General features: G+C 36.8%; 1 protein-coding gene across 9 annotated transcripts in view; it reads left to right on the top strand.

The window, feature by feature from the left end:
- Nucleotides 1-27,005, top strand: part of FER (FER tyrosine kinase) — a 500,422-nt gene that overhangs the window by 40,570 nt on the left and 432,847 nt on the right. For 8 of the 9 annotated variants that reach the window (XM_036886890.2, XM_036886889.2, XM_057492762.1 and 5 more), the window contains one exon: nucleotides 335-602. In XM_036886890.2, the coding sequence (XP_036742785.2) occupies nucleotides 396-602 (207 nt within the window). In that variant the 5' untranslated portion in view covers nucleotides 335-395. Of the gene's footprint in view, nucleotides 1-334; nucleotides 603-27,005 lie in introns of those variants that run through there. The other variant, XM_057492784.1, reaches the window with a different exon arrangement.

The raw sequence follows: 27,005 nt of genomic DNA, 5'->3' as shown, positions 1-27,005 counted from the left end.
TATAATCTTACTGACCTTACTTATTAGTTCTAATACACATTTTATTGCATTCTTTAGGATTCTCTATATACATTGTCACATCATCTAGAAATGTAGTTTTAGTTCTTCCTAATTTCAGTGGGAATTACTTCATTTATTTCATGGAATTGGCTAGAACTTTCTGTATAATGTTGAATAGAAGTGGTGAGAATGGACATCCTCATCTTGTTCCTGATCTTTGGGGGAAAACGTTCAGTTGTAGTGATTTTTAACCTTAAAAGAATGGGCTATAACTTTGCTTTGAAGACTGATTACCTTTTTATTTAAGTTTTTTTTCTTCTATTTACACACACAGATATGTGCTGATTAGAAGGCTCGCTTGTGCAGTGTGGAGGATAAGACAGTGCCTTACAAAAATGGGGTTTGGGAGTGACCTGAAGAATTCACATGAAGCTGTGTTAAAATTGCAAGATTGGGAATTACGTTTACTGGAAACAGTGAAGAAATTTATGGCCCTGAGAATAAAAAGTGATAAAGAATATGCATCTACTTTACAGAACCTTTGTAATCAAGTCGATAAGGAAAGTACTATCCAAATGAATTATGCCAGCAATGTATCCAAGGTAAGCAGAATTCCATCACTTATTGTGTATAGCATCAAAACTGTGCGGTAGGCAAATAGTTCATATTACTGAAATAGCATACTCATGTTAGCAGTTTAAAGCAGTGGTTCCAAAATCTTGTTGCTAATCAGAATCTCTTAGGGGAAGTTTCAAAACTACATATTTTGGGCCCTGTCTCTTGATATTCTGAGTCAATAGGTTTGAAATTTTTGAACTTTTGAATCTTTTTTTTTCAAGATGTCCAGGTTATTATAATGATTAGTAAAGTTTGAGAGCCATTCTTAAAAATTTTGTTTTCTTTATTACTGTCCCTCTTTGGGCCCCTTCAGTCCTGCTGTTCTCTTCTTTTGACACAAACTTTCACTGTAACTCAATTTCCCTGAATTATTCTGTGAATCATTAGTATAGTAAATCACATGGACTATTTTAACATGTTGGTTTTTGTTATCATTTCATTACAAAATACTAGTATTGAAGAGTTAATCTTACTTAAAAATATTTTGGATGAACAATATGGTTTTTTAACTCCAAGACTGTAAAAATATCATGTAAAAATTTTTTTAAAAGGGCCATAAAAATAAAGGCTAAAATTGTGCTGTTAATTATTCTTTGAAGGCATTAAAAATAGATGAGATATACATCTTAATAGTTCTCAGATTTTTGCTCTATTTATTTCTGTTGTCTTATTTAAATATCACATTTCACTATATTTATTCAAAGTTAAAAACAAATCTTACCTGTTTTACTTTACATGGGTAAAAAAATTAATGTGTTCCTTTTACTTATGGAACTTAGGATTTGAGTAAATTGTAGGGGGAATTTCTTTTTCCTACGGAGAATGTATGTGTGGTGTGTATGGTCAGTTAAGGATCTGTGATTTCTTTGAGAACCCCTTGCTGTTACTATCTTTCAATTGCCTTTTCTGGATCCTTCAGGCTTTCCAAAGGGAATCTCCAGTCTCTAGCCTAAAAGTACAATTGCGAGATACAGCAAATAAAAATAAAGAACACCAGTAAAATTTGCATGTAATATTTGGGACATACATACACTAAAAATTATTTATCATTTATCCAAAATTTAAATTAAACCAGTATCTTGTGTTCTGTTATGTAATGGAAATAGATAGGGCAAGTAGGTTGAGTGTTCTAAGAGCATATTTTAGTTAATCTTCCTCATTTTGGTAAGCTGCCTGGTGTCTCGAGTCCCAAAACTCTTTGGTACTTTTTTCCTTGTTTTCTTCTGCATTGAGGGCAGATTAGTTGCATGTCAGTGTGGGCTGAACACTCGTAGCTGGAGTTCTGCCTGCTCCTTATATACTTCACATCAACCCTGTTTTAGCACCCTCTGCTCTTCCTCCATTTAGGTTTCTTCAGTTCTTGAACTTTGCTGGAGTTGTCTAACCCTATAAATTCACCTTTTATTCTTGTTTCACTAATTTTATATTGAGAAATAATTGCCATCATCATTGTAAAAGTTTGAGGCATACAGTATGGTATTTTGATTTACATATTAGATATATTATATGTTTATGAAATATGTAGTATATATATATAAACCAGAAAAGGTTTAGTTAACATCATCATCCAAATATAGGTACAAAAAAAAGAAAAGAATAAAAACTCTCCTTGTGGTGAGAACTCTCAGGATATACTGTCTTAACAACTTTCACATATACCATGCAACACTGTTAATTATAGCTTCACATTATGTTGCTAGTACTAATTTATCTTACAACTGGAAGTTTGTACCTTTTGACCACCTTCCTCTAATTTCTTCTCCCCAAGCATGGTCTTTTCTTCTTGAACTCTGCTTTGCAGAACACTTCCGTTTCATCTTTTCCTGATATGCTAATCAGTTACCACTTACCTGCTTTTCATTTTCTTAAATTTGTTGACATGGCTCATCTGTGATGTCCCCTTTTCTATTCTCGTTGTTACTGTGAATTTTTACTTTCAATATCTATATCGTATTTTGGTAAGATTTTGGGAAGGAGTGGAGAAATAGCCATGTATTCTATTTACTATGTTTAACTGGAATTATACTCTATAGAAAAGCAAGGTAGTGAAAGGAACAATAAATATGATTAATAGGTAAAAAGATTGAGAATTTATGAGGTCAGACAATGGAGGAATCATCAATGTGGATACTGAAGTATCAAGTATTTTAGTGAGGGATAGATGGAGACAAATGCTAAAATAAGGAAGGCAGGGGAATTTGGGGGTAGGAAAGTGGACTAAAGAAGGTGATGAACATTAGAAGGGACTGGTTTAAGTGGTTACTGTTGCCCTTAAAGAGGAAATGTTGAGAGATAGTTGAACGATGGTTGGAAACCCAAAGAAAAATGAATGTCATCCTTAACATTGAAAATCATTTATTCTACCTGAAAGTTAAAGTCCATTATATCAATTTTTCTTTAGAGAATTGTTTTTGGTGTTGTATCTGAAAAAATAAATTTATCTCATCCAAAGTTGAAAAGAGTTTCTTCTATGTTCGCATCTGGAAGTTTTATGTTTTTAAGTTTTACCCTTAGTTGTATGATCCATTTTCACTTAATTTTTGTGTGTTCTGCAAGGTACATAGATCAACATTTTTTTTTTTTGAAGCAAATAATCCATTTGTTTCAGCACCATTTCTGAAAAGATTAAGCTTTCTCCACTGAATTGCTTTTGCGTCTTCATTGAAAGTCAGTTGGCCATAGTGCGTGAGTCTGTTTACACACACTTTACTCTCTTCCGTTCATGTCACCAGTAACACCAATAACACACTATCTTGATTATTATTGCTTTATAATGATCTCAAAGTCAAGTATTATAGTTTTTTTGTTTTTCTTTCAAAATAGTTTTGTCTATTTTAGTTCCTGTGCATTTCCATATATGTTTTAGAATTAGCTTATCAATTTCTATAGAAAATGGCTAGTAGATTTTGATTGGAGTGTATTGAATATATAGGTATATTTGGGGGAAATATATATCTTAACAATATTGGGTCTTCTAATCCACAAACGTGGTGTATATGTCCTTGAATTTTTCTGAGAAGTCTTACAGTTTTCAGTGTATGTCTTTCAGATTTATGTGTATTATTTTTAGGTGCTTTTGTAAACAGTATTTTTTTCTAAATTTCAGTTTCCCACTGTTTATTGTTATCATGTATATTAATCTAATAACTTAAACTCTGCAAAACCCATTTATTTGTAGCATTTTTGTAGATTCTATTGAATTTCCTACATACATGATCATGTTGTGTGCAGACAAAGGCAATTTTACTTTTTCCATTGCAATTTGGATGGCTTTTATATACTTTTCTGGCCTTTTCCCATTGGCTAAAACATCCAGCACAAATTTGAATGGAAGTACTGACATCAGACATCTGTGTCTTGTTCCTGATTTTAGAGGCAAAGCATTTTGTCTTTCACCATTAAATGTGGTGTTAGCTGTGAGTATTTTGCAGATATCCTCCATAACATGTAGAAATTTTTTTCTATTCCTACTTAGCTAAGAGGTTTTTTTTTTTTTCATGAATTGATGTTGGATTTTGTCAACTGATTTGACTTTTTCTGCTTAGGTGGTTGTATTGCTTCCTTTTTTTAGTTTGGTAATACAATAAAATGTATTCATTGATTTTCAAATGTTTCAGATGTTAAAACAATCTTGTATTCCTGGACTAAACCCTACTTAGTCTTTAAGTATTATCCATTTTTATATCATTGGATTGAATTTTTTTTTTTAGAGTTTTTTTTATCAATGTTCCTGGGGGATGTTGGTCTGCAGTTTCCTTTTCTCATAATATTGTCTGGTTTTGGTATCAAAACAACACTTATCTCATAGGACAAGTTGGAAAGTATTTTCTCTAATTCAATTTTCTGGGGAAGTTTGTGTAGAATTAGTTTTATTTCTTACTTAGGTGTTTGATAGAATTCACCATTGAAGCAACCTGTGCCTGGAATTTTCTTTGGGATAATTTTTAAGATAATATAAAAAATAATTACATTTGTAAATTACATATATACATAATATTCAGATCTTTTCCTTCTTGAATGAAGTTTGGTAGGTTTTGGCTTTCAAGAAATTTTTCATTTTTGTCTAAGTTGTCAGATTTTTATGTTGTTCATTTTATGCCTCATAAATCCTTTTAATTACTAGAGATCTGATGTGATATTAGCTCTCTCATTCCTCATATTGGTCATATTTCTTTTTTTTCCCTAATGACACTGGCTAAAATCTTATCAATTTTACTTATATTATTTGAAAACAATCTTTTAATTTCATTGATTTCCTCTGTTGATTTTCTATTTTCTAGTGCATTGATTTCTTCTGTGAAATCTATTAATTTTTTTCCTACTTAATTTGGGTGTCATTTGCTCTTTTTCCCTTCTGGTTTAATAAGCGCTGAGCTTATTGATTTAAGACCTTTCTTCTTTTGTAATCCAAGCTTATAGTGCTCTTACTTTTATCTGAGTACTGTCTTAACTGCATCCCAGCAATTTTTGTATGTTTATTTTCATTTTCTTTCAGCTCAAATATCATTTTCATTTCCCTTTTATTATTATTATTATTGTTATTAATTTTATTTTGATATCAGTAATCTCCAATTATATGAGGAACATTATGTTTACTATACTCCCCCCATCACCAAGTCCCCCCAACAAACCCCTTTACAGTCACTGTCCATCAGCATAGTAAGATGCTGTAGAATTACTACTTGTCTTCTCTGTGTTGCACAGCCTTCCCCGTGCCCCCCCACATTATACATGCTAATCATAATGACCCCTTCTTCCCGCCCCCCCCCCTTAACCCTCCCTTTCCACCCATCCTCCCCAGTCCCTTTCCCTTTGGTAACTGTTAGTCCATTCTTGGAATCTGTGATTCTGCTGCTGTTTTGTTCCTTCAGTTTTTTCTTTGTTCTTATACTCCACAGATGAGTGAAATCATTTGGTACTTGTCTTTCTCCGCCTGGCTTATTTCACTGAGCATAATACCCTCCAGCTCCATCCATGTTGTTGCAAATGGTAGGATCTGTTTTCTTCTTATGGCTGAATAATATTCCATTGTGTATATGTGCCACATCTTCTTTATCCATTCATCTACTGATGAACACTTAGGTTCTTCCATTTCTTGGCTATTGTAAATAGTGCTGTGATAAACATAGGGGTGCATCTGTCTTTTTCAAACTGGGCTGCTGTATTCTTAGGATAAACTCCTAGAAGTGCAATTCCTGGGTCAAATGGTGTTTCTATTTTGAGCTTTTTGAGGAGCCTCCATACTGCTCTCCACAATGGTTGAACTAATTTACGTTCCCACCAGCAGTGTAGGAGGGTTCCCCTTTCTCCACAACCTCGGCAACATTTGTTGTTGTTTGTCTTTTGGATGGTGGCAATCCTAACTGGTGTGAGGTGATATCTCATTGTGGTTTTATTTGCATTTCTCTGATGATTAGCGATGTGGAGCATCTTTTCATGTGCCTGTTGGCCATTTGAATTTCTTCTTTGGAGAACTGTCTGTTCAGCTCCATTGACCATTTTTTAATTGGATTATTTGCTTTTTGTTTGTTGAGGTGTGTGAGCTCTTTATATATTTTGGATGTCAACCCTTTATTGGATCTGTCATTTATGAATATATTCTCCCATACTGTAGGACGCCTTTTTGTTCTATTGGTGTGTCCTTTGTTGTACAGAAGCTTTTAAGCTTGGTATACTCCCACTTGTTCATTTTTGCTTTTGTTTCCCTTGCCCGGGGAGATATGTTCATGAAGAAGTCACTCATGTTTATGTCCAAGAGATTTTTACCTATGTTTTTTTCTAAAGACCTTACATTCAGGTCTTTGATACATTTTGAGTTTACTTTTGTGTATGGGGTTAGACAATGATCCAGTTTCATTCTCTTACATGTAGCTGTCCAGTTTTGCCAACACCAGCTGTTGAAGAGGCTGTCATTTCCCCATTGTATGTCCATGGCTCCTTTATCATATATTAATTGACCATATATGTTTGGGTTAATGTCTGGAGTCTCTGTTCTGTTCTACTGGTCTGTGGCTCTGTTCTTGTGCAAGTACCAAATTGTCTTGATTACTGTGGCTTTGAAGTAGAGCTTGAAGTTGGGGAGTGAGATCCCCCCCACTTTATGCTTCCTTCTCAGGATTACTTTGGCTATTTGGGGTCTTTGGTGTTTCCATATGAATTTAGAACTATTTGTTCCAGTTCATTGAAGAATGCTGTTGGTATTTTGATAGGGATTGCATTGAATCTGTAGATTGCTTTAGGCAGAATGGCCATTTTGACAATATTAATTCTTCCTAGCCAAGAGCATGGGATGAGTTTCCATTTGTTAGTGTCCACTTTAATTTCTCTTAGGAGTGTCTTATAGTTTTCAGAGTATAGGTCTTTCACTTCCTTGGTTAGACTTATTCCTAGGTATTTTAATCTTTTTGATGCAACTGTGAATGGAATTGTTTTCCTGATTTCTCTTTCTGCTAGTTCATTGTTAGTGTATAGGACAGCAACAGATTTTTGTGCATTAATTTTGTACCCTGCAACTTTGCTGAATTCCGATATTCTAGTAGTTTTGGAGTGTAGTCTTTAGGTTTTTTTATGTACAATATCATGTCATCTGCAAATAGTGACTTATGCAATAGTTTGACTTCTTCTTTACCAATCTGGATTCCTTGTATTTCTTTGTTTTGTCTAATTGCCATGGCTAGGACCTCCAGTACTATGTTGAATAACAGTGGGGAGAGTGGGCATCCCTGTCTTGTTTCTGAACTCAGAGGAAAATCTTTGAGCTTCTCACTGTTCAGTATGATGTTGGCTGTGGGTTTATCATATATGGCCATTATTATGTTGAGGTACTTGCCCTGTATACCCATCATGAATGGATGTTGAATTTTGTCAAATGCTTTTTCAGCATCTATGGAGATGATCATATGGTTTTCGTCCTTCTTTTTGTTGATGTGGTGGATGATGTTGATGGATTTTCAAATGTTGTACCATCCTTGCATCCCTGAGATTAATCCCACTTGGTCATGCTGTATGATCCTCTTGATGTATTTTTGAATTCGGTTTGCTAGTATTTTTGCATCTGTGTTCATCAAGGATATTGGTCTGTAATTTTCTTTTTTGGTGGGGTCTTTGTCTGGTTTGGGTATTAGGGTGATGCTGGCTTCATAGAAAGAGTTTGGGATTATTGCCTCCCCTTCTATTTTTTGGAAAACTATAAGGAGAATGGGTATTATGTCTTCTCTGTATGTCTGATAAAATTCTGCGGTAAATCCATCTGGCTCGGAGGTTTTGCTCTTGGGTAGTTTTTTGATTACTGCTTCAATTTCGTTGCTGGTTATTGGTCCGTTTAGTTTTTCTGTTTCTTCTTGGTCAGTCTTGGAAGGTTGTATTTTTCTAGGAAGTTGTCCATTTCTTCTAGGTTTTCCAGCTTGTTAGCATATAGATTCTCATAGTCTGTTCTAATGATTCTTTGTATTTCTGTGGGGTCTGTCGTGATTTTACCTTTCTCCTTTCTGACTCTGTTGATATTTGTAGATTCTCTTTAAATAAGTCTGGCTAGGTGTTTATCTATTTTGTTTATTTTGTTTATTCTTTCAAAGAACCAGCTCTTTGTTTCATTGATTTTTCCTATTGTTTTTTTCTTCTCAATTTTGTTTATTTCTTCTCTGATCTTTATTATGTCCCTCCTTCTGCTGACTTCAGGCCTCATTTGTTCTTATTTCTTTAAATATGCCTGGATTGCTGTATACTTTCCTCTTACAACTGCTTTCGCTGTGTTCCACAGAAGTTGGGGCTTTGCTCTGTTGTTGTCGTTTATCTCCATATATTGCTTGATCTCTATTTTAATTTGGTTGTTGATCCATTGATTATTTAGGAGCATGTTGTTAAGCCTCCATGTGTTTGTGAGCATTTTTGCTTTCTTTGTACAATTTATTTATAGTTTTATACCTTTGTGGTCTGAGAAGTTGGTAGAATTTCAATCTTTATGAATTTGCTGAGGCTCTTTTTGTGGCCTAGTATGTGGTCTCTTCTGGAAAATGTTCCATGGGCACTTGAGAAGGATGTATATCCTGCTGCTTTTGGATGTAGAGTTCTGTAGATGTCTATTAGGTCCATCTGTTCTAATGTGTTGTTCAGTGCCTCTGTGTACTTACTTATTTTCTGTCTGGTGTATCTGTCCTTTGGAGTGAGTGGTGTGTTGAAGTCTCCTAAAATGAATGCATTGCATTCTATTTCCTCCTTTATTTCTGTTAGTATTTGTTTCACATATGCTGGTGCTCCTGTGTTGGGTGCATATATACTTATAATGGTTATATCCTCTTGTTGGACTGACCCCTTTATCTTTATGTAATGTCCTTCTTTATCTCTTGTGACTTTCTACGTTTTGAAGTCTATTTTGTCTGATACTTGTACGGAAACACCTGCTTTTTTCTCCCTGTTGTTTGCATAAAATATCTTTTTCCATCCCTTGACTTTTAGTCTGTGCATGTCTTTGGGTTTGAGGTGCGTTTCTTGTAAGCAGCATATAGATGGGTCTTGCTTTTTTATCCATTGTATTACCCTGTGTCTTTTGATTGGTGCATTCAGTCTATTTACATTTAAGGTGATTATTGAAAGATATTCACTTATTGCCATTGCAGGCTTTAGATTCGTGGTTACCAAAGGTTCAAAGTTTGCTTCTTTGTATCTAAGTGTCTAACTTAACTCACTTATTGAGCTATTATAAACACAGTCTGATGATTCTTTATTTCTCTCACTTCTTTTTCCTCCTCCTCCATTCTTTATATGTTAGGTGTTTTATTCTGTGCTCTTTTGTTGGTAGTTGATTTTATTTTTTGCCTTTAGTTAGTATTTGGTTGGTGTGTTTTCTTTGCTGTGATTTTCTCTGGTGACATCTATTTAGCCTTAGGAATGCTTCCATTGAGAACAGTCCCTCTATAATACCCTGTAGAGGTGCTTGTGGGAGGCAGATTCCCTCAACTTTTGCTTGTCTGGGAATTGTTTAATCCCTCCTTAGTATTTGAAGGATAATTGTGCTGGATACAGTATTCTTCGTTCAAGGCCCTTTTGTTTCATTGCATTAAATATATCATGCCATTCTCTTCTGGCCTGTAAGGTTTCTGTTGAGAAGTTTGATGATAGCCTGATGGGTTTTCCTTTGTAGGTGTCCTTTTTTCTCTCTCTGGCTGCCTTTAATACTCTGTCGTTGTCCTTGATCTTTGCCATTTTAATTGTTATTTGTCTTGGTGTTGTCCTCCTTGTGTCCCTTGTGTTGGGAGTTCTGTGGGCTTCCATTGTCTGAGAGACTATATCCTCCCCCATTTTGGAAAGGTTTTCAGCAATTATTTCCTCAAAGACACTTTTTATCCCTTTTTCTCTCTCTTCTTCTTCTGGTACCCCTATAATGTGAATATTGTTATGTTTGGATTAGTCACACAGTTCTCTTAATATTCTTTCATTCCTGGTGATTCTTTTATCTCTCTGTGCCTCAGCTTTTCTGTGTGCCTGTTCTCTGATTTCTATTCCATTAATGGCCTCTTGCACCTCATCCAGTCTGCTCTTAAGTCCTTCCAGAGATTGTTTTATATCTGTACTCTCCATCCCAACTTTATCCTTTAGCTCTTGCATATTTCTCTGCAGGTCCATCAGCATAGTTATTACCTTTATTTTGAATTCTTTTTCAGGAATATTGGTTAAATTTATCTCCTCAGGCTCCCTCTTGGGGGTTGTCTGGGTTATTCTTGACTGGATCAAATTCTTCTGCCTTTTCATGGCGATAGAGGTAGTTGCCCTCCTTGCTGCCTCTGCCAGTTACCTGCACATGGGGAGCAGCCTCTGGTTTTATTTCTTGAGCTGCAGTGGGTGTGGCAGCTGTTGGGGCAGCCAAGAGCCCTACAGGGAGTGTCAGGCGCACCGGGTGTGCTCTCTTGTGAGAACAGCGACCTTTCACGCCCTGTTCTGGTTTCTTCTGTGATGGGCACCTGCCTGCTGGCGGGGCCTCTGAGTCTGGCCCAGGCAGCTGCGGAGGAGACTCTGGGTGGCTGCTGTGGGCATGGCCGCTCTCAGGCTGCTCCCCTGCTATGGCAGGGCCGTGCTGGAGGGGGAATGGACTGGGGTCTGTTTGTCACTGTGAGGGGCCTCAGAGCTGCACTGCCTCACGGGGTTAGGGTACCTGGAGTTCCCTGGGATTCCCAGCTGCTGGACTGAGTGTGCCAGGATGCTACTGTCCAGCTGTGTTGCCCCTGTCTGTTTAAGACTTTCAAAAAGCACTGGCTTTTCTTTTGTCCCAGGGGCGCCGGCTGCACGGACCCGCTCACAGATTTTACTCTTTCGTTTCCCTAATATGCAGCACACCACGCAGTGTGTGTCTGTCTGCGTTCCTGGTGCGGATGCCTAGGGCTGGGTGTTTAGCAGTCCTGGGCTCCCACTCCCTCCCCGCTCCGACTCCTTTCCTCCCACCGGGGAGCTGGGGTGAGGGGGTGGTGCTTGGTTCCCGCCGGGCTGCGGCTTGTATGTCATCCCCTTCACAAGGCGCTGGGTTCTCGCAGATGTAGATGTAGCCTGGCTGTTGTACTGTATCTTCTGGTCTCTCTTTTAGGAATAGTTGTATTTGTTGTATTTTCAAAAATATATATGGTTTTGGGAGGAGATTTCTGCTGCACTACTCATGCCGCCATGTTGGCTCCTCCTCCTTCTTCATTTCCCATTTGATTTCTTCTTTCACCCATGTGTTCTTTCAAAATCTGTTAATTTCCAAATATTTGTTTTTCTCTAGAGATATTTTTAGTGATTTCAAATTTTGTTCCATTGTTTTCTTAGAGCCTATTTTATAGACTTGAATCTTTTAAATTTATGAATACTTGCTTCATGGCCTAGAATATGTCTTTATTTGTAACTGTTTCATGTACAGTTGATATTCTGCTGTTGTTGGTTGGAGTGTTCTATAAATGACAACTAGGTCAATATGGCTAATAGTGGTGTTCAAATGTTTTATTTCTTTACTCATTTTTATGTACCTGTTCTATCAATTATTGATAGAGGGGTACTGAAATCTATGACTACAATTACGAGTTTCTCTATTTCTCCTTTCAGTTTAATCAGTTTTTACCTCATGTATTTTGAATCCATGTTGTTAATACCTAAATGTTTAGCATTGTTAACTTTTTTTGATAAATGATTTAATTTGTGTATTAGGTGACTAATGCTTAGGATTTTTAAATCTACATGTATTGACTCCTTTTTTATTTATGAAGTTACCTTCTTTATCCTTGATTATATTCTTTGTATGAAATCTACTTTGTTTAGTATTAATTTAACCATTTCAGCTTTCTTTTGGTTAATGTTAGCATGTTATGTGTTTTTCATCCTATTGGTTGTTATGTTTAAAGAAGGTTTCTTGTAGGTAGTATGTAATTGGGTCTTGCTTTATTTCCTGATTGAAAGTCTCTGCCATTTAATTGTTGTGTTTAGACCACTTCCGTTTAACATGATTATTGATATGGTTAGATTTAATCTATCACCTTGCTATTTGTTTTCTGTTTGTCTTATCTGTTCTTTCTTGATTGTTATTTACCTTTTTCTTCTTTTGGATTGAAGGGTTTTTTTTATTAGTCCATTTTTACCTTCTTTGTTGGACTATCAGCTATAACTGTTTACTGTTTTTTTAGTGGTTCTTTTAGGGTTTATATATATTTCTTTAACATACTGTGCATCTATATTTTATTGTTATGTAAAACCTCTTCTATAATAATATCTAGCAATAGTATACTTCATTTCTCTCTGCCTTTCCTTTGTGCTTGTGTTATTGTCATACCTTATAATTCTGCAAGTGTTACAAACCCTGCAATATATTATTATCATTGTTATTGTTATTATTATTATTATTAATATTGCTGTAAATAGCTGATTATCCTTTGACTAATATAATTAGTAAGAACATAAGTCTTTACATTTGCACATTGAGTTTACAATTCATGGTAGTTTTCATTTCTTTGTATAGATCCCACAATGATACCAGATTTCCATCTGGTATCATTTTCATTCTGCTTGAAGGATTTTAATATTTCCTATAGTGGAAGTACGCTGGTAATTGATTTTTTTCAGGTTTTGTGAGTGTGAAAATGCCTTTTTGCTTTTTTAGTCTTTTAAAAACATTTTTGCCATATATAGAATTCTAGTTTGGCACTTTTTTCTTTCAGTAAATCAAAGATACTGTTGCATTGTTTTGTCATCTTGCATTGTTTCTGATGAAATATTTGTGCCTAGAGTTGTTTTTCCCTCGGGTTGTGTTCAAGATTTTCTCTTTATTACTGATTTTAAGTAATATGTGTCCTTGCATAGTTTTCTTTATGTTTGTTGTGCTATGGGTTGTTGACCTTCTTAGATATGTGGGCTTAGAGTTTTCATCAACGTTGGAAAAATACCATTTTTTTTTCCAAAATTTTTTTAGCCTTTCCTTTTTCCTCTTTTTCCTTTAGGGATTCAAATCACATACATATTTGGCTGTTTGCGGTCATCCTACAGTTTAGTGATACTCTATTTTTCTGTCTTCTCTCAGTTTCATTGTGGTTAGTTTTGATTGTTTTGTCTATTTCACTAATCTTATTTTTATGCAGTGTCTAATCTTTCATTAATTCCATTCAGTGTTTATTTCATCTCAGACGTTTTTCACTTCCAGTGCTCTTTAATAAACCTGTCAATGAGATTAGCTCGAATTCTCTCCCTAACCTTTCCTCCTCCAGCAATGTTACCTCCCTCCTTTCTCCTCCTCCACTTCAGGCAGGGACACTTCTTGTCTCATCAGTATTTAAATTTAAATATGCCTTTGTGCTATTCTTTTATCTCCTAATACTTGCCCAAGTCCAGCTCTTCCTCTTGCTCCACACCTGTACTTTAGGGTGGAGGAATTGGAGAGAAGGAAGTAGAAACTGAGTTGTTGAGCCATTTCCATGTTGAAAACCAGCAAGTCATAAATGAGTCATCTCTACTAGTTTAATTTAAATCTTTTTTTGTATCTTCCATGTCTCTACTTAAAATACTTATTCTTTCCTTTAATTTCTTGAATGTATGGAATATAGTCATAGTAACTGTTTTTTTTTCTCCCTCTTTTCTAGAATCTATGTTACCTCTGGGTCAGTTTTGATTGACTGATTTTTTCCTTATTTTGGGTTTTATTTTCCTGCATATGTATGCCTGGGTGTTAGGCATTATGAATTTTTACATGCCAATATTTTGTATTTCTTTAAATATTCTTGAGGTTTGTTTTGGGATATGGGTATGTTACTTGGAGACAGTTTAATCTTTTTGCCTCTTGCTTCTACATATTTTAGGTAGACCAGAGGTATGTATAGCCTAGAGTGAATTTATCTTCTCTGTTGAGGCAAGATAATTCTCAATACTCAAAGGATACTTCCTGTATTATGAGGTTGTATTGTCTATTGGGACCTGTCATGATTTCATTGTCCTATGTGAGCTCTAGACAGCATTCCCTGTAACCCTCATGGGTGGTTTATTTCCTTGGCATAGAATAGTTTCCTTATACTCTTGAGCTGATCAGTACTTAGCTGCATAATCAAGGGGATGTCTTTGCAGATTTCCTAAGATTTCTCTTTGTGGAGTTCTCTCCTCTCTAGTACTCTGGCCTTGTCTCTTCCATAGTGCTCTGAAGTCAGTCTCTGGAACTCATATTGCTGAGTCCTTCTTGGCTCTTCCTCTCTTGGATATAGTCGACATTTTCTTCATTTAGTAAGGTGGGATAATCAGGGTTCATTTTGTTTATTTATAGTCTGAGGGTTCACTGTCCTTCTCTGTCTGATGTCCAGTTGTTTGACCGCTGTTGTTTCACATATTTTGTCTAGTTTTTAGTTGTTTCTAGGATTAGGGGAGGAAAAGGTTTTTAAAGAAATATTAAGCTGAAAGAGCCAATCAAGGAATTTTGGGAAGACCGGAAATAAGGGATAATAGAAAGAACAGCTTCTCTAGGACATGGATGGGGAGTAAGACTAGGATTCAGCAAGGTGGAGAACAGGAGTATCACACAGAAGCTAGAGGGAAGTAGGCAGACATCTCCAGAAGACTAACTGTAATTTATTGTTTTTAAAATTTCTGAATAGGCCAGCCCTGTTAAGAAAGATCCATTAGAGCTGTATCAACAAAGTAATCTGCGGACATCAGCTATAAAACTCAAGGAGTTCATGAGGATTACAGAAAAGAGGAAAGTAACTAAGTAGAGAAAAATCACAGGGTACTGGAGCTCGAAGAGACTGCAGAGGTCTTTAATTCAACCCCTAACTTTTGGAGGAGAAACTGGCTGAGGTTATGTGATTTGCTTCTGAAGGGCAAAGGGGACTCTGGCCAGTTACCTTTCTAGATACTGTTCTTCCTCAGAAGAGCAAGAATAGCCTTAAAGTCTAAGAAGAATAAAAGCAGTTGAGGGGCCTTGAGTCTAGGAAGCTGAAAGAAAAAGTATTGGGAAAGAAAAGGTAATGTAATTTCCTTCCTGGCCTAATTTATGTTTAGATATTTAGGCTTAATTACTCTTTTTGATTACAGTAGTCATATTCTGGTTATGTGGTTTCCCGAATTGGCTCTCTTACTGAGATTGGCCAATGACTGAACTAACATCCTCAGCGTATTTGGTACTAGTCTTTGATTATATCAATTAATTGGATCTGTTTTATTTTTAAAATAGCTGTTTACTTTTATATTTTTATCTACATAGTATTTTTATTCAAGATTTGTTGTAGTTATTATGTTAGTGTTTGATAGCCTAGGAATTTGCAGTAATTGAAATAACGGGCTTAAAAGTTTCAACCCTTCCATTGTTAGAAAGGCTTTAATTAAATAGAGAAGCTGAAATTTCTGACACTGAAGAACATACTTAACTCAGATGATGCATCACTCACTGACTTTCCAAGTAACCTCAATCCTTTGGTTCTTTAAAAAGCTCTGGTGAAAGCATACCTATAGTTCTGGATGCCATGACATGAACTATGCAGAAAATTTGACTGGTCAATTCCTGTTCCATTTTCAAGGGAAGAAATTTTAAATACTGTAAGAAAAAATAAGACATACAGAATCAAAATGAATTATAGAATTGTAACTAGCTAGCTCTAGAGAGTGTAGTTAATATGCACTATTCCTATTTTTGAGGAAATTTATGAAATTTTTTATAACCAGATATCTAATTTTTAAAAATGTTCCATAGATTGTTTAAAAATTGGCATTTTCTATAGTTTTATTTATGATAAAAGTCATTACTAAATTACTTATTCAGGTACTCTGTATTATTTGTTTTTTTAGTTTATTTGCCACAAGTAGAGACAAATGTACAGTTGACCCCTCAACAACACTGGTTTGGACTGTGTGGGTCCACTTATCTGCATTTTTTCAATAAATATAATGGAAAATTTTTTGGAGATTTGTCATAATTTGACAAAACATTTTCTGTTCTTTAGCTTACTTTGTTGTAAGAATACAGTATATAATATATGCAAAATACGTGTTAGCTCATTATGTCTACTGCTAAGGCTTCTGGTTAATCATAGGCTATTAGTAGTAGCTAAGCTTCTGGGGAGTCAAAAATTATACATGAGTGTTTTTGACTATGCAGGGCTTGTTCAAGGGTTAACTGTATTATTTCTCCTACTATATTTAATTTCTTATTCCTTTTTGCTTTGTGTATTTTGATGCACTGTTTCTGAAATGAAAAGATTCATGACAGTTATATATTCATTGTAGTTGATATTATTTTGTATCATAATGTGCCCTTCATAAAACCTTCAAAATGTTTTATATTTTGCATCTAGAATTCAGCTTTATATCATTTGAATATATTGACTGCTGAGTCTTATTGTTCACATTTTTCTGAGGGTTTTTACTCGCTCTTCTGTTGTTGTTACATGTTATTTTATTTTATTGGTATTTCTTACTGCATTAGTGAATTTCCCCCCCCACTTCGATTTGATGTTTTCCTTTTATTAGATGTTTAATAGACAATGTATATAATTTTTTTAACAGATGTGTTTAGTATAATTTTTATTTTACAACATATTTTTGTTAATCTTTTTTTCTTTCCTTTCTTTTTTTAATGGACAATTTTAACTTTTCTCAAAAATTACTTTTAATAATTCAGAAGGTCTGTATGCTTTTTTGTAAACATTCACTTCTTTAACTTTTGGAACTTAAAAATTATAAACTTGAATCTATATTTTTTTATTTACACATTTCGAACAAAATCTGTCTACTGACTCTTCTTTGAAAGGTAGGGAATGTAACTATTTACACTTTTAGTCAATCTCTCCTATTTTTGTTAGTATCTTTTGGTATTTTTGTCTGGCTTAGTATAGTTAAATTATTCCTACTTTCACATTTTGTAGCTCTTCCGTCAAGAGTTATGTTTATATTCTATTTTGTAAAATTAACCACAGTGGTTTTATTTTCAAATTGTATTATTGTTATTTGCCTGTGATTAAATTTTTCTAAAATTAAAAATATTGTTACTTTTAAATCTGTAGCTTTCAGCAACACTAATGATAAAATACCATTATGAGGGACATTATTTACAGAATTATTACCATTAAGTAGGATTCTGTATAATAAACGAGTTTGAATGCCTATAGATGGCCTACAGTATTCTGTTTATTAGGTTATAAAGAATTGTCTTCTACAAATTATTCTAATCATTAAATAATTTATCTATGCCATGGCCATTGCTATGTGATAACCAAGAGCTCTATCTCCAAAGTGATATGCCAGTTCTATTACAAATGTTGAAGCACACATTTTTACATTTTTACTTATTTTTGTGTCTTTATCAAACACCTTTAGCATTTTACTCTCCTTTTTTATAATAAATGTTACAGCCACCCATATAATTCAAGTTATACACCACTGAAACATTTTCTTGCCTACTTACCCATTCCTTTTAGGTTTGTGCTTCGTATTGCATTATGTGCTGCTCTGATCCCTCTTTGTTTTATCAGTTGAAGATAGACCTGTTAGTTTTTCCTTCCTAATCCTAATTGGCATTGCTACTATGTTCTCTAATTCCAATATTAAACAATGAAAAGAGTCTTTTAATGGCATATATTCAATTAATAGTTTTATTCTACATTTGTTCCTCCTACCCTCCTTCTTTCACTCCTTTCTTTCTTTCTTTTAAATAATATTTGGTAGCTACAATCTAAGGCATAACAGTAAATACCTAAAATAGTGAATCATAGAGACAATACTACCCTTTTGGAGCTTCCAATGTTAGTTGGGGGACATTAAAAAACAACAACACAAAAAAACCAAGTGTACCTTCAGATAAATAGTTGTTTTAAGGGCTAAGAGAGAATGAGAGATACTACTAAGGATTAGACCTACATGAAATCTAGCTGATTTCTAAAGGAAGAGAGATGGATCTTGCCATGTGAAGGGGAGGATGAATTTTCAGGAAGAAGGAATGTTTAGGAAACTGAAGGAAGAACAATGCTCCTAGAATTTATGTAGCTGAATAGAGAATCGCAAAACAAGAAGTTAGATGGATAGACAGAGAATAGGTAATCTGAGATACTAGAAGTCTTAGAAAGAAGTTTGTTTGATATTTCTTTAAATGAAAAGGAAAGTCAATGTAGGATTTTATGTGGGAAAATGACATTTTCTTTTGCTTCTATAAGGGGAGTGGTTTGGAAAGGAGCATGGGTAGTGGAGAGGACACCAATTAGGAGGTGGTGTAATAGTCTAAGCTAGAAATAATTAAAACCTCCCAAAGGAGTGGCAGTGGAAATGGATGAAACTGGGTTAATTTGTAGTAGACTTTGGAGGGAAAATCAGAGACTTGCTGATAGATTGTTCATGGGGAAGGATGACCTAAGCTTCAAAGGAGCAGAGACTTTTTTTTGGAAGAGAGGAAATATTTATTAGCATCATTAGGATATTAGGAAGTGGGATAGAGCCAGGTTTTTGTTGAAGGTATAAGACAAATAGAAAGTTTTGATAAGAGGTATAAGAAGTTTATTAATCATAGAGCAGGAGTTCTTAAGTGTACAGGGTTCTGTAGATAGTAGTCTGGGTCAGATTAGGAGATATGTAAGGCAGTGTGGGATTGACAGTAGAGGTGATTATATTATACCTTGGAAGGATTGGACTTCCCACAATGACTGTATTGAACAGGACTGTTGAGCGGGATGAGATGTGCCTTCCTGGGAAGAGGCAGTAATCTGACCTAGTTGAGTAGTCTTTAATGTTGGCATCTAAGAAGTCTCCTCCTTTACACTGCAAGTACTGCATGGAATAAAAAAATGTATTGATACAAAGCACTGAATATTTATTTTTCGATGGTAGAGAAAGAAACACTTCTCTTATCTTTTTTGGTAGCTTTGACATTCTGCATGTGCTTAGAACATTTTCCCAACATTGTATTTTTTAGAGTGAAAATATTAGATGAAAAAGGCAAAGCTACTAGTGTAATTAGGGCATTTATTTTATGTTTTTAATCCATGTTTGTATAGTTTTTTTTTTTTTTTTAAATAATTATTTTTTATTGAAGGGTAGTTGATGCACAGTATTACATTACATTAGTTTCGAGTGTACAACACAGTGGTAGAACATTTATATACATAATTCTAGGTTCCAGCTATCACCCTACCAAGCTGTTACAATATCTTGACTATATTCCTTATGGTATACATTACATCCCGGTTACTTATTTATTTTACCATTGGAAGTCTGTCCTTTTTTTTTTTTTTTTTTTTGTGAGGGCATCTCTCCTATTTATTGATCAAATGGTTGTTAACGACAATAAAATTCTGTATAAGGGAGTCAATGCTCAATGCACAATCATTAATCCACCCCAAGCCTAATTTTCGTCAGTCTCCAATCTTCTGAGGCATAACAAACAAGTTCTTACATGTAGAACAAATTCTTACATAATGAATAAGTTACATAGTGAACAGTACAAGGGGAGTCATCACAGAAACTTTCGGTTTTGCTCATGCATTATGAACTCTAAACAGTCAGTTCAAATATGAATACTCATTTGGTTTTTATACTTGATTTATATGTGGATACCACATTTCTCTCTTTATTATTATTATTTTTAATAAAATGCTGAAGTGGTAGGTAGATACAAGATAAAGGTAGAAAACATAGTTTAGTGTTGTAAGAGAGCAGATGTAGATGATCAGGTGTGTGCCTGTAGACTATGTGTTAATCCAAGCTAGACCAGGGCAATAAAACATCCACGGATGCAGAAGATTTCTCTCAGAACTGGGGGGGTGAGGTTCTAAGCCTCACCTCTGTTGATCCCCAATTTCTCACCTGATGGCCCCCCTGCGACTGTGCCTGTCTTAGGTTGTTCCTCCCTTGAGGAATCTTACCCGTCTCTGGCTAACAAGTCATCTTCCGGGGCCATACAGGGAAATGTGAAGTTGGTAAGTGAGAGAGAAGCCTTATTGTTTGAAAAAGTTAGCTTTTTACTTCTTTGCATATTTATGCCCTGTGGCTTCTATGCCCAGCATTTGTCTTGAGGTATCTTTACCACTTGGAAGAATTATGATACTCGGTAAATTTGATATGAGGCACGAATTCTATTTAAGGGTTGTAATTAGGAAGGAAGAAGAAAAGCTATAGAAGTAGCAGACGGAAGAAAACATGGGAAGATTGATTATTTCTTTGACATATCTTCTTGTAGAGTAACTTCAGCATATATAGGTTTTAAGCTACTACTTAAATTGTGCACACACATTAACATAATAGGAGTATAGTTACATAACCAAAGCATATCTGTAATTACCAGCCATCTCCAGTGAAACCAAGAAAACCATTAAGGCACCTTAGGCATTTGTGAAAACTTATGTATGATATGGTGGATATTGTCCAACTGAACTTGAACAGTCTGAGAGAAATCAGACAAATTAAAACAACCCATTCCTGGGGACTGTTCACATGCCATATGTTCTTTTAACAGTAAATAGTCTGTAGTTGTAAGAGTTTGGAGCGCTACAATTTGCACTTCTCCAAATTCTTGGTTGAGTTCCAACAGTATAGATCCAGTCAAATTTGTTGTTTTACTGTATGCACAGGCCAGCTTAGATATCTCCTTCCTCATTCCCATGGCAAGTCCAGGAGCTGGTGGGATGAGTGCATCTACAGCTGTAGCAGTGCGTGGAACTTTGTTGGGGTTTTTTGATGATCATCTTCTGGCATGAGTCTTCCAGAGAGTGCAGATGTTGGAAGTTCTTTTTCATATCGTATCTTAGTTCATTTTCGGGGTAGCCCAATTAGGCTTTGATCCTCTGTATAAACACAAACAGACCCTTTGCCTATACTTTTATATGCCCTTTATACCCTTGTGTAGAACTCGTTGGAGGTTACCACACAGGAACTGCCCTTTTTTTTTTTTTTTTTGCTTTGTTTTTGGTATCACTAATCTACACTTACATGACGAATATTATGTTTACTAGGCTCTCCCCTATACCAGGTCTCCCCTATAAACCCCTTTACAGTCACTGTCCATCAGCATAGCAAAATGTTGTAGAATCACTACTTGCCTTCTCTGTGTTGTACAGCCCTCCCTTTTCTCCTACCCCCCCATGTAAGTTAATCTTAATACCCCCCTACTTCTCCCCCGCTTATCCGTCCCTACCCACCCATCCTCCCCAGTCCCTTTCCCTTTGGTAGCTGTTAGTCCATTCTTGAGTTCTGTGATTCTGCTGCTGTTTTGTTCCTTCAGTTTTTCCTTTGTTCTTATATTCCACAGATAAGTGAAATCATTTGGTATTTCTCTTTCTCCGCTTGGCTTGTTTCACTGAGCATAATACCCTCCAGCTCCATCCATGTTGCTGCAAATGATTGGATTTGCCCTTTTCTTATGGCTGAGTAGTATTCCATTGTGTATATGTACCACCTCTTCTTTATCCATTCATCTATTGATGGACATTTAGGTTGCTTCCAATTCTTGGCTATTGTAAATAGTGCTGCAATAAACATAGGAGTGCATCTGTCTTTCTCAAACTTGATTGCTGCGTTCTTAGGGTAAATTCCTAGGAGTGCAATTAGGGTGACTATTGAAAGATATGTACTTATTGCCATTGCAGGCTTTAAATTCGTGGTTACCAAAGGTTCAAGGTTAGCCTCTTTAGTATCTTACTGCCTAACTTAGCTCGCTTATTGAGCTGTTATATACACTATCTGGAGATTCTTTTCTTCTCTCCCTTCTTGTTCCTCCTCCTCGATTCTTCATATGTTGGGTGTTTTGTGCTGTGCTCTTTCTAGGAGTGCTCCCATCTAGAGCAGTCCCTGTAAGATGTTCTGTAGAGGTGGTTTGTGGAAAGCAAATTCCCTCAGCTTTTGTTTGTCTGGGAATTGTTTAATCCCACCGTCATATTTGAATGATAGTCGTGCTGGATACAGTATCCTTGGTTCAAGGCCCTTCTGTTTCATTGTATTAAATATATCATGCCATTCTCTTCTGGCCTGTAGGGTTTCTGTTGAGAAATCTGACGTTAGCCTGATGGGTTTCCCTTTATAGGTGACCTTTTTCTCTCTAGCTGCCTTTAACACTCTTTCCTTGTCCTTGATCTTTGCCATTTTAATTATTATGTGTCTTGGTGTTGCCCTTCTTGGATCCTTTCTGTTGGGGGTTCTGTGTATTTCCGTGGTCTGTTCGATTACTTCCTCCCCCAGTGTGGGGAAGTTTTCAGCAATTATTTCTTCTAAGATACTTTCCATCTCTTTTCCTCTCTCTTCTTCTTCTGGGACCCCTATAATACGGATATTGTTCCTTTTGGATTGGTCACACAGTTCTCTTAATATTGTTTCATTCCTGGAGATCCTTTTGTCTCTCTCTATGTCAGCTTCTATGCGTTCCTGTTCTCTGATTTCAATTCCATCAATGGCCTCTTGCATTCTATCCATTCTGCTTATAAACCCTTCCAGAGTTTGTTTCATTTCTGCGATCTCCTTTCTGGCATCTGTGATCTCCTTCCGGACTTCATCCCATTTCTCTTGCGTATTTCTCTGCATCTCTGTCAGCATGTTTATGATTCTTATTTTGAATTCTTTTTCAGGGAGACTGGTTAGGTCTGTCTCCTTCTCTGGTGTTGTCTCTGTGATCTTTGTCTGCCTGTAGCTTTCCCTTTTCATGGTGATAGGAATAGTCTGCAGAACTGGGACGAGTGACGGCTGGAAGGACTTCCTTTCTTGTTGGTTTGTGGCCCTCCTCTCCTGGGAGAACAGCGACCTCTAGTGGCTTGTGCTGCGCAGCTGCGCGCAGACAGGGTTTCTGCTTCCTGCCCGGCTGCTATGGAGTTAATCTCCGCTGTTGCTGTGGGCGTGGCCTGGCTCGGGCAGCTACTCCAAAATGGTGGAGTTGCGTTGGAGCTGGAGCGGCTGGGAGGCTATTTATCTCCGTAAGGGGCCTCCCTGCTCCCTGCAGCCCAGGGGTTAGGGTGCCCAGAGATCCCCGGATTCCCTACCTCTGGATTAAGTGACCCGCCCTGCCCCTTTAAGACTTCCAAAAAGCACCCGCCAAAACAAAACAACGCCCACCAAAAAAAAAAAGAAAAAAAAATTTTTTTAATTAAAAAAAAAAAAAAAGTTTTTAATTAAAAAAAAAAAAAGGTGGTCGTTCGTTTTTCTTTATTCTGCGGTGCCAGCCTCAGGCCTCTGCTCACCGGTCTTGCTACCCTGTTTCCCTAGTATTGGGGTCCCTATCCCTTTAAGACTTCCAAAAAGCGCTCGCCAAAACAAAACAGCAAAAAAGCAAAAAAAAATGGTCGCGTGCTTTTCTTATGTCCTCTGTCGCCCAGCCTCCAGTGTCCGCTCACTGTTCTTGCTGCCCTGTTTTCCCAGTATCGAGCGCCCTGCACTCTGGCCCAGATGGCGGGTGCTGGGTGTTCGGCAGTCCTGGGCTCCGTCTCCCTCCCGCTCTGCCTGCTCTTCTCCCGCCGGGAGTTTGGGGGATGGGCGCTCAGCTCCCGCGGGGCCGTGGCTTGTATCTTACCCCCTTCGTGAGGCGCTGGGTTCTCTCAGGTGCGGATGTGGTCTGGATATTGTCCTGTGTCCTCTGGTCTTTAATCTAGGAAGGGTTGTCTTTGTTATATTTTCATAGATATATGTTGTATAGTTTTTTAATGTTTTCATTTTTGTTAAGTTTGTATTTTAATGGAAGAGCGATATCAGTTTTAAATTGCTTTGTGCTATCAAGAGTATGTTAGTATTTAGACTTTTGAATTTTTTGAAGTAAATATGAATTCATAGGTCACATCTTATTTATGCTTATAATAGCATTTGAAAACTGAAAATGTCTCTTCCCTAAACAAATGTCCTCAAAAGTTAACTTTAAAAAAATATATTGCAGTCTATCAGAAACAAGATTATTAGGTTAAGCCTTGGTAAGTTCTGCTGTGACTAGGAATTTACTTCCTTTAGGCTATAGTTTTGACTTACAGGTTTATTAAATTTTGATATAAAGTTATATTGAAATATTAAAGAATAATTCTGTTCATTCACAGAGAAAAGTAATAGCATAAAAATTATTCTTGTTTATATCTGAAGCCACAACTTGTCTACCTTTTGTACTTTTAACAGAGATCGTCCCTGAGTATAATAAGTCTCCAAAAATTGTTTCTGAATAGAAATTTGAAGACCTGTAGTGAAGAACATTCCTCTTACTTTTTTCAGTATTTTGAGGTTAGAAAGTCTAATACCAAGTGACTTGTACTTACAGCAGTATTCATATGCCCTCTTGTCTCAGATTCACCATTATATGTGTCTGCTATTGAGATAATGTGTAGTGTTCACATACACAATGGAAAAACCACTGAGAGCTAATGGTATTTATTGATAAAACAGAATAGATAGAAATCCACAAAATATTAATATTTTGAGCAATAAGCAGAGGCTTTTGACAAAAAATGGCATAGTAGAAAGGCAAGACAGAGAACTCCCATATACATACCAAAGAAGCAAGTACAGCAAAAACTCTAACCCTGAAAATGACCTGAAGGTTGTATAATTTATACCTGGTAGAATTTAGACCATTTATACCTGGTGAAGAAGAGAAGACATTACAGATAAGCGTATGTGGCAGAGCCACAATCTAGTGGAACCCAAGCCCTTCCACCATCCCAGCCCACAGTAGAGAGGCAGAAGAATAAAGAAGGGGGTGGATAAGTGCTCAGGAGCTCTGCCCAACTAGCCCTAGAGATCTGCCCTGGGAACACAAGTCCACATTGATTTGGGTTTTGATGATTAACAGGGCAGGAAATCAGGAAGAGTTGGAGCACTCTGGGAGGCTGAGACTCCCACTGCTTGTGGAGGATAGGTGTGTTTTTGGTCACTCTTAGATCCAACACAGGGGCAGCAATTTGTAAGATTTACCAGCAGCAGGAAGGGTGTTAGAGCAGCCAGGGTTGGATGGAGCTCTCTCCACGGGAGAAAGGGCAGGTGGAGGATGCTTCCTTAGCCCTCTGAGCCCAACTGGTTGGGTGCTCATGGGAGCCAGCCCCAGAGATTCCATCACCCTTGCTGGTGGCTCAGTACCAGCGTGCTTTTCTGCACACCAGCCTACCTGCCCACCTGGCTCCCTTGGCCCAGCAGTAGTCGGACTTTGCTGCTTGATAGGTGGAAGAAGGCTTTTCCAGATTTCCCAGGCCTCTCTCAGCGCAACTGGAGAGGTGCCTGGAGGAGCTAGCTCCAAATGCTCCTTCCTCTTCACTGGTGGCCAGGTCCCTCACCCTACCCTGTGCCCCCTCCCTGCCCAACCCATCAGAAATGCAGCACCACCATTGCTGCAGGGCAGAAAGAGGGAAGCCTTGCTGAAAAGGATCCCAGCAGAAGCACAGCTTCATGGCTCACAAAGGGCCACTGCTGACAGAGATTGGCCCACTGCTGACAGAGATCAGCCCCTGCCTGCAGACAGGCAGAAGGGCAGCCTAACCCAGAGCCAACAGCAAATGGGGCCCCACCACAAAGGAGAACCAGGTACTGGAGAGTAAAGAGTCTTGAGCATCTGGTCACCACAGGATGCCTTCTTCATAAAGGCATTGTTTTCTACAACGGGAGGCATAGTAGGTCTATCTAAAAGAAGTGAAGAAATGCAGAAACCCTGACAAAATGAGAAGGCAGAAGAATATGTTACAAACAAAACAGGATATGACACCAGAAAGAGGGCTAAATGAAATGGAGAACATCAATCTTCTTGATAAAGATTTCAAAGCTAACATTCATAAATATGCTCTCTGACCTGTGGAAAAGTGTTGATGATCTCATGGAGGACTTCAACAAAGAGAGAGAAGAGCTGAAAAAGAGCCACTCACTGATGAACAAAACTAATTTAAATAAAATCTACAATGGAGGGGATGAATAATAGATTGCTGCAACTAAAGGAGACAATAGTATGGAAATTAGAGAGCAGGAAAACAACAAAGCTGAGGAACAGAAGCAAAAAAGGCACTCTGGAAATGAGGGGATGCTAAGAGAGCTGTGTGACAACTCCAAATGAAACAATATTCTCGTAATAGGAGAGTACCAGAGGAGGAGAGAGAGAAAAAGGGGTAGAAAGTCTCTTGGAAGAAAAAATTGCTGTAAACTTCCCCAATCTGGAGAAAGAAATAGATACCCGGGTCTTCAAAAGTACAGAGAACCCCAAACAAAAGGAAACCCAGTAAGACAACACCAAGACATATAATAATTAAAATGACAAAGGTTAAGGATAACTAGAGAGTATTGTAAGCAGCCAGAGAGAAAAAAAAATTACTTATAAGGGAAACCTCATCAGGCTATCAGCAGAAACTTTACAGGCCTAAACAGAGTGGCATGAAATATTTAATGTATTGAAACAGAAGAAAATTCAACAAAGAATCCTCTACTCAGAAAGGTTATCATTCAGAATTGAAGGAGAAATTAAAAGTTTCCCAGATAAAGGAAAGTTAAAAGAATTCACCACCACTATACTGGCCTTATAGGATACATTAAAGGGGCTTATGTAGATGGAAATGTTCTTTAGCCAAAATAGTTTTCATCAGTGAAAACTCACAGTAAAGGTAGTAGACAAATTACTGACTAAGCTAGTATGAAGTTAAAACAAGTAGTAAATCATCTATATAAAAAATCAATCAAGGGATACACAAAAAGTACAGATGGTGACATCTAATACATAAAGTGTGGTGGGGTAAGAAGAAGAAGCAAAAAGTACTTTTAGACTGTGTTTGAAATAGAGTGACCATCAACTTAACAAAGACTGTGATATATTTGGGACATTATCTATGAACCTTATAGTAACCACAGGCTTATAATAGACACCCCCCCCCACACACATACACACATGCACACAATCCCGTAACAGTACTAAACAAAACTATTAAATTACAAGAGAAGAATATAGGAGTGGAGGAAAGGAAAAGAGAGGAATTATAAAAATAAGA

This window comes from Manis pentadactyla, chromosome 2 (assembly GCF_030020395.1).
Source record: "Manis pentadactyla isolate mManPen7 chromosome 2, mManPen7.hap1, whole genome shotgun sequence".
Lineage (NCBI taxonomy): Eukaryota > Metazoa > Chordata > Mammalia > Pholidota > Manidae > Manis > Manis pentadactyla.
The sequence above is the reverse complement of the archived record's forward strand: the minus strand, read 5'-3'. Positions and strand labels throughout refer to the sequence as shown.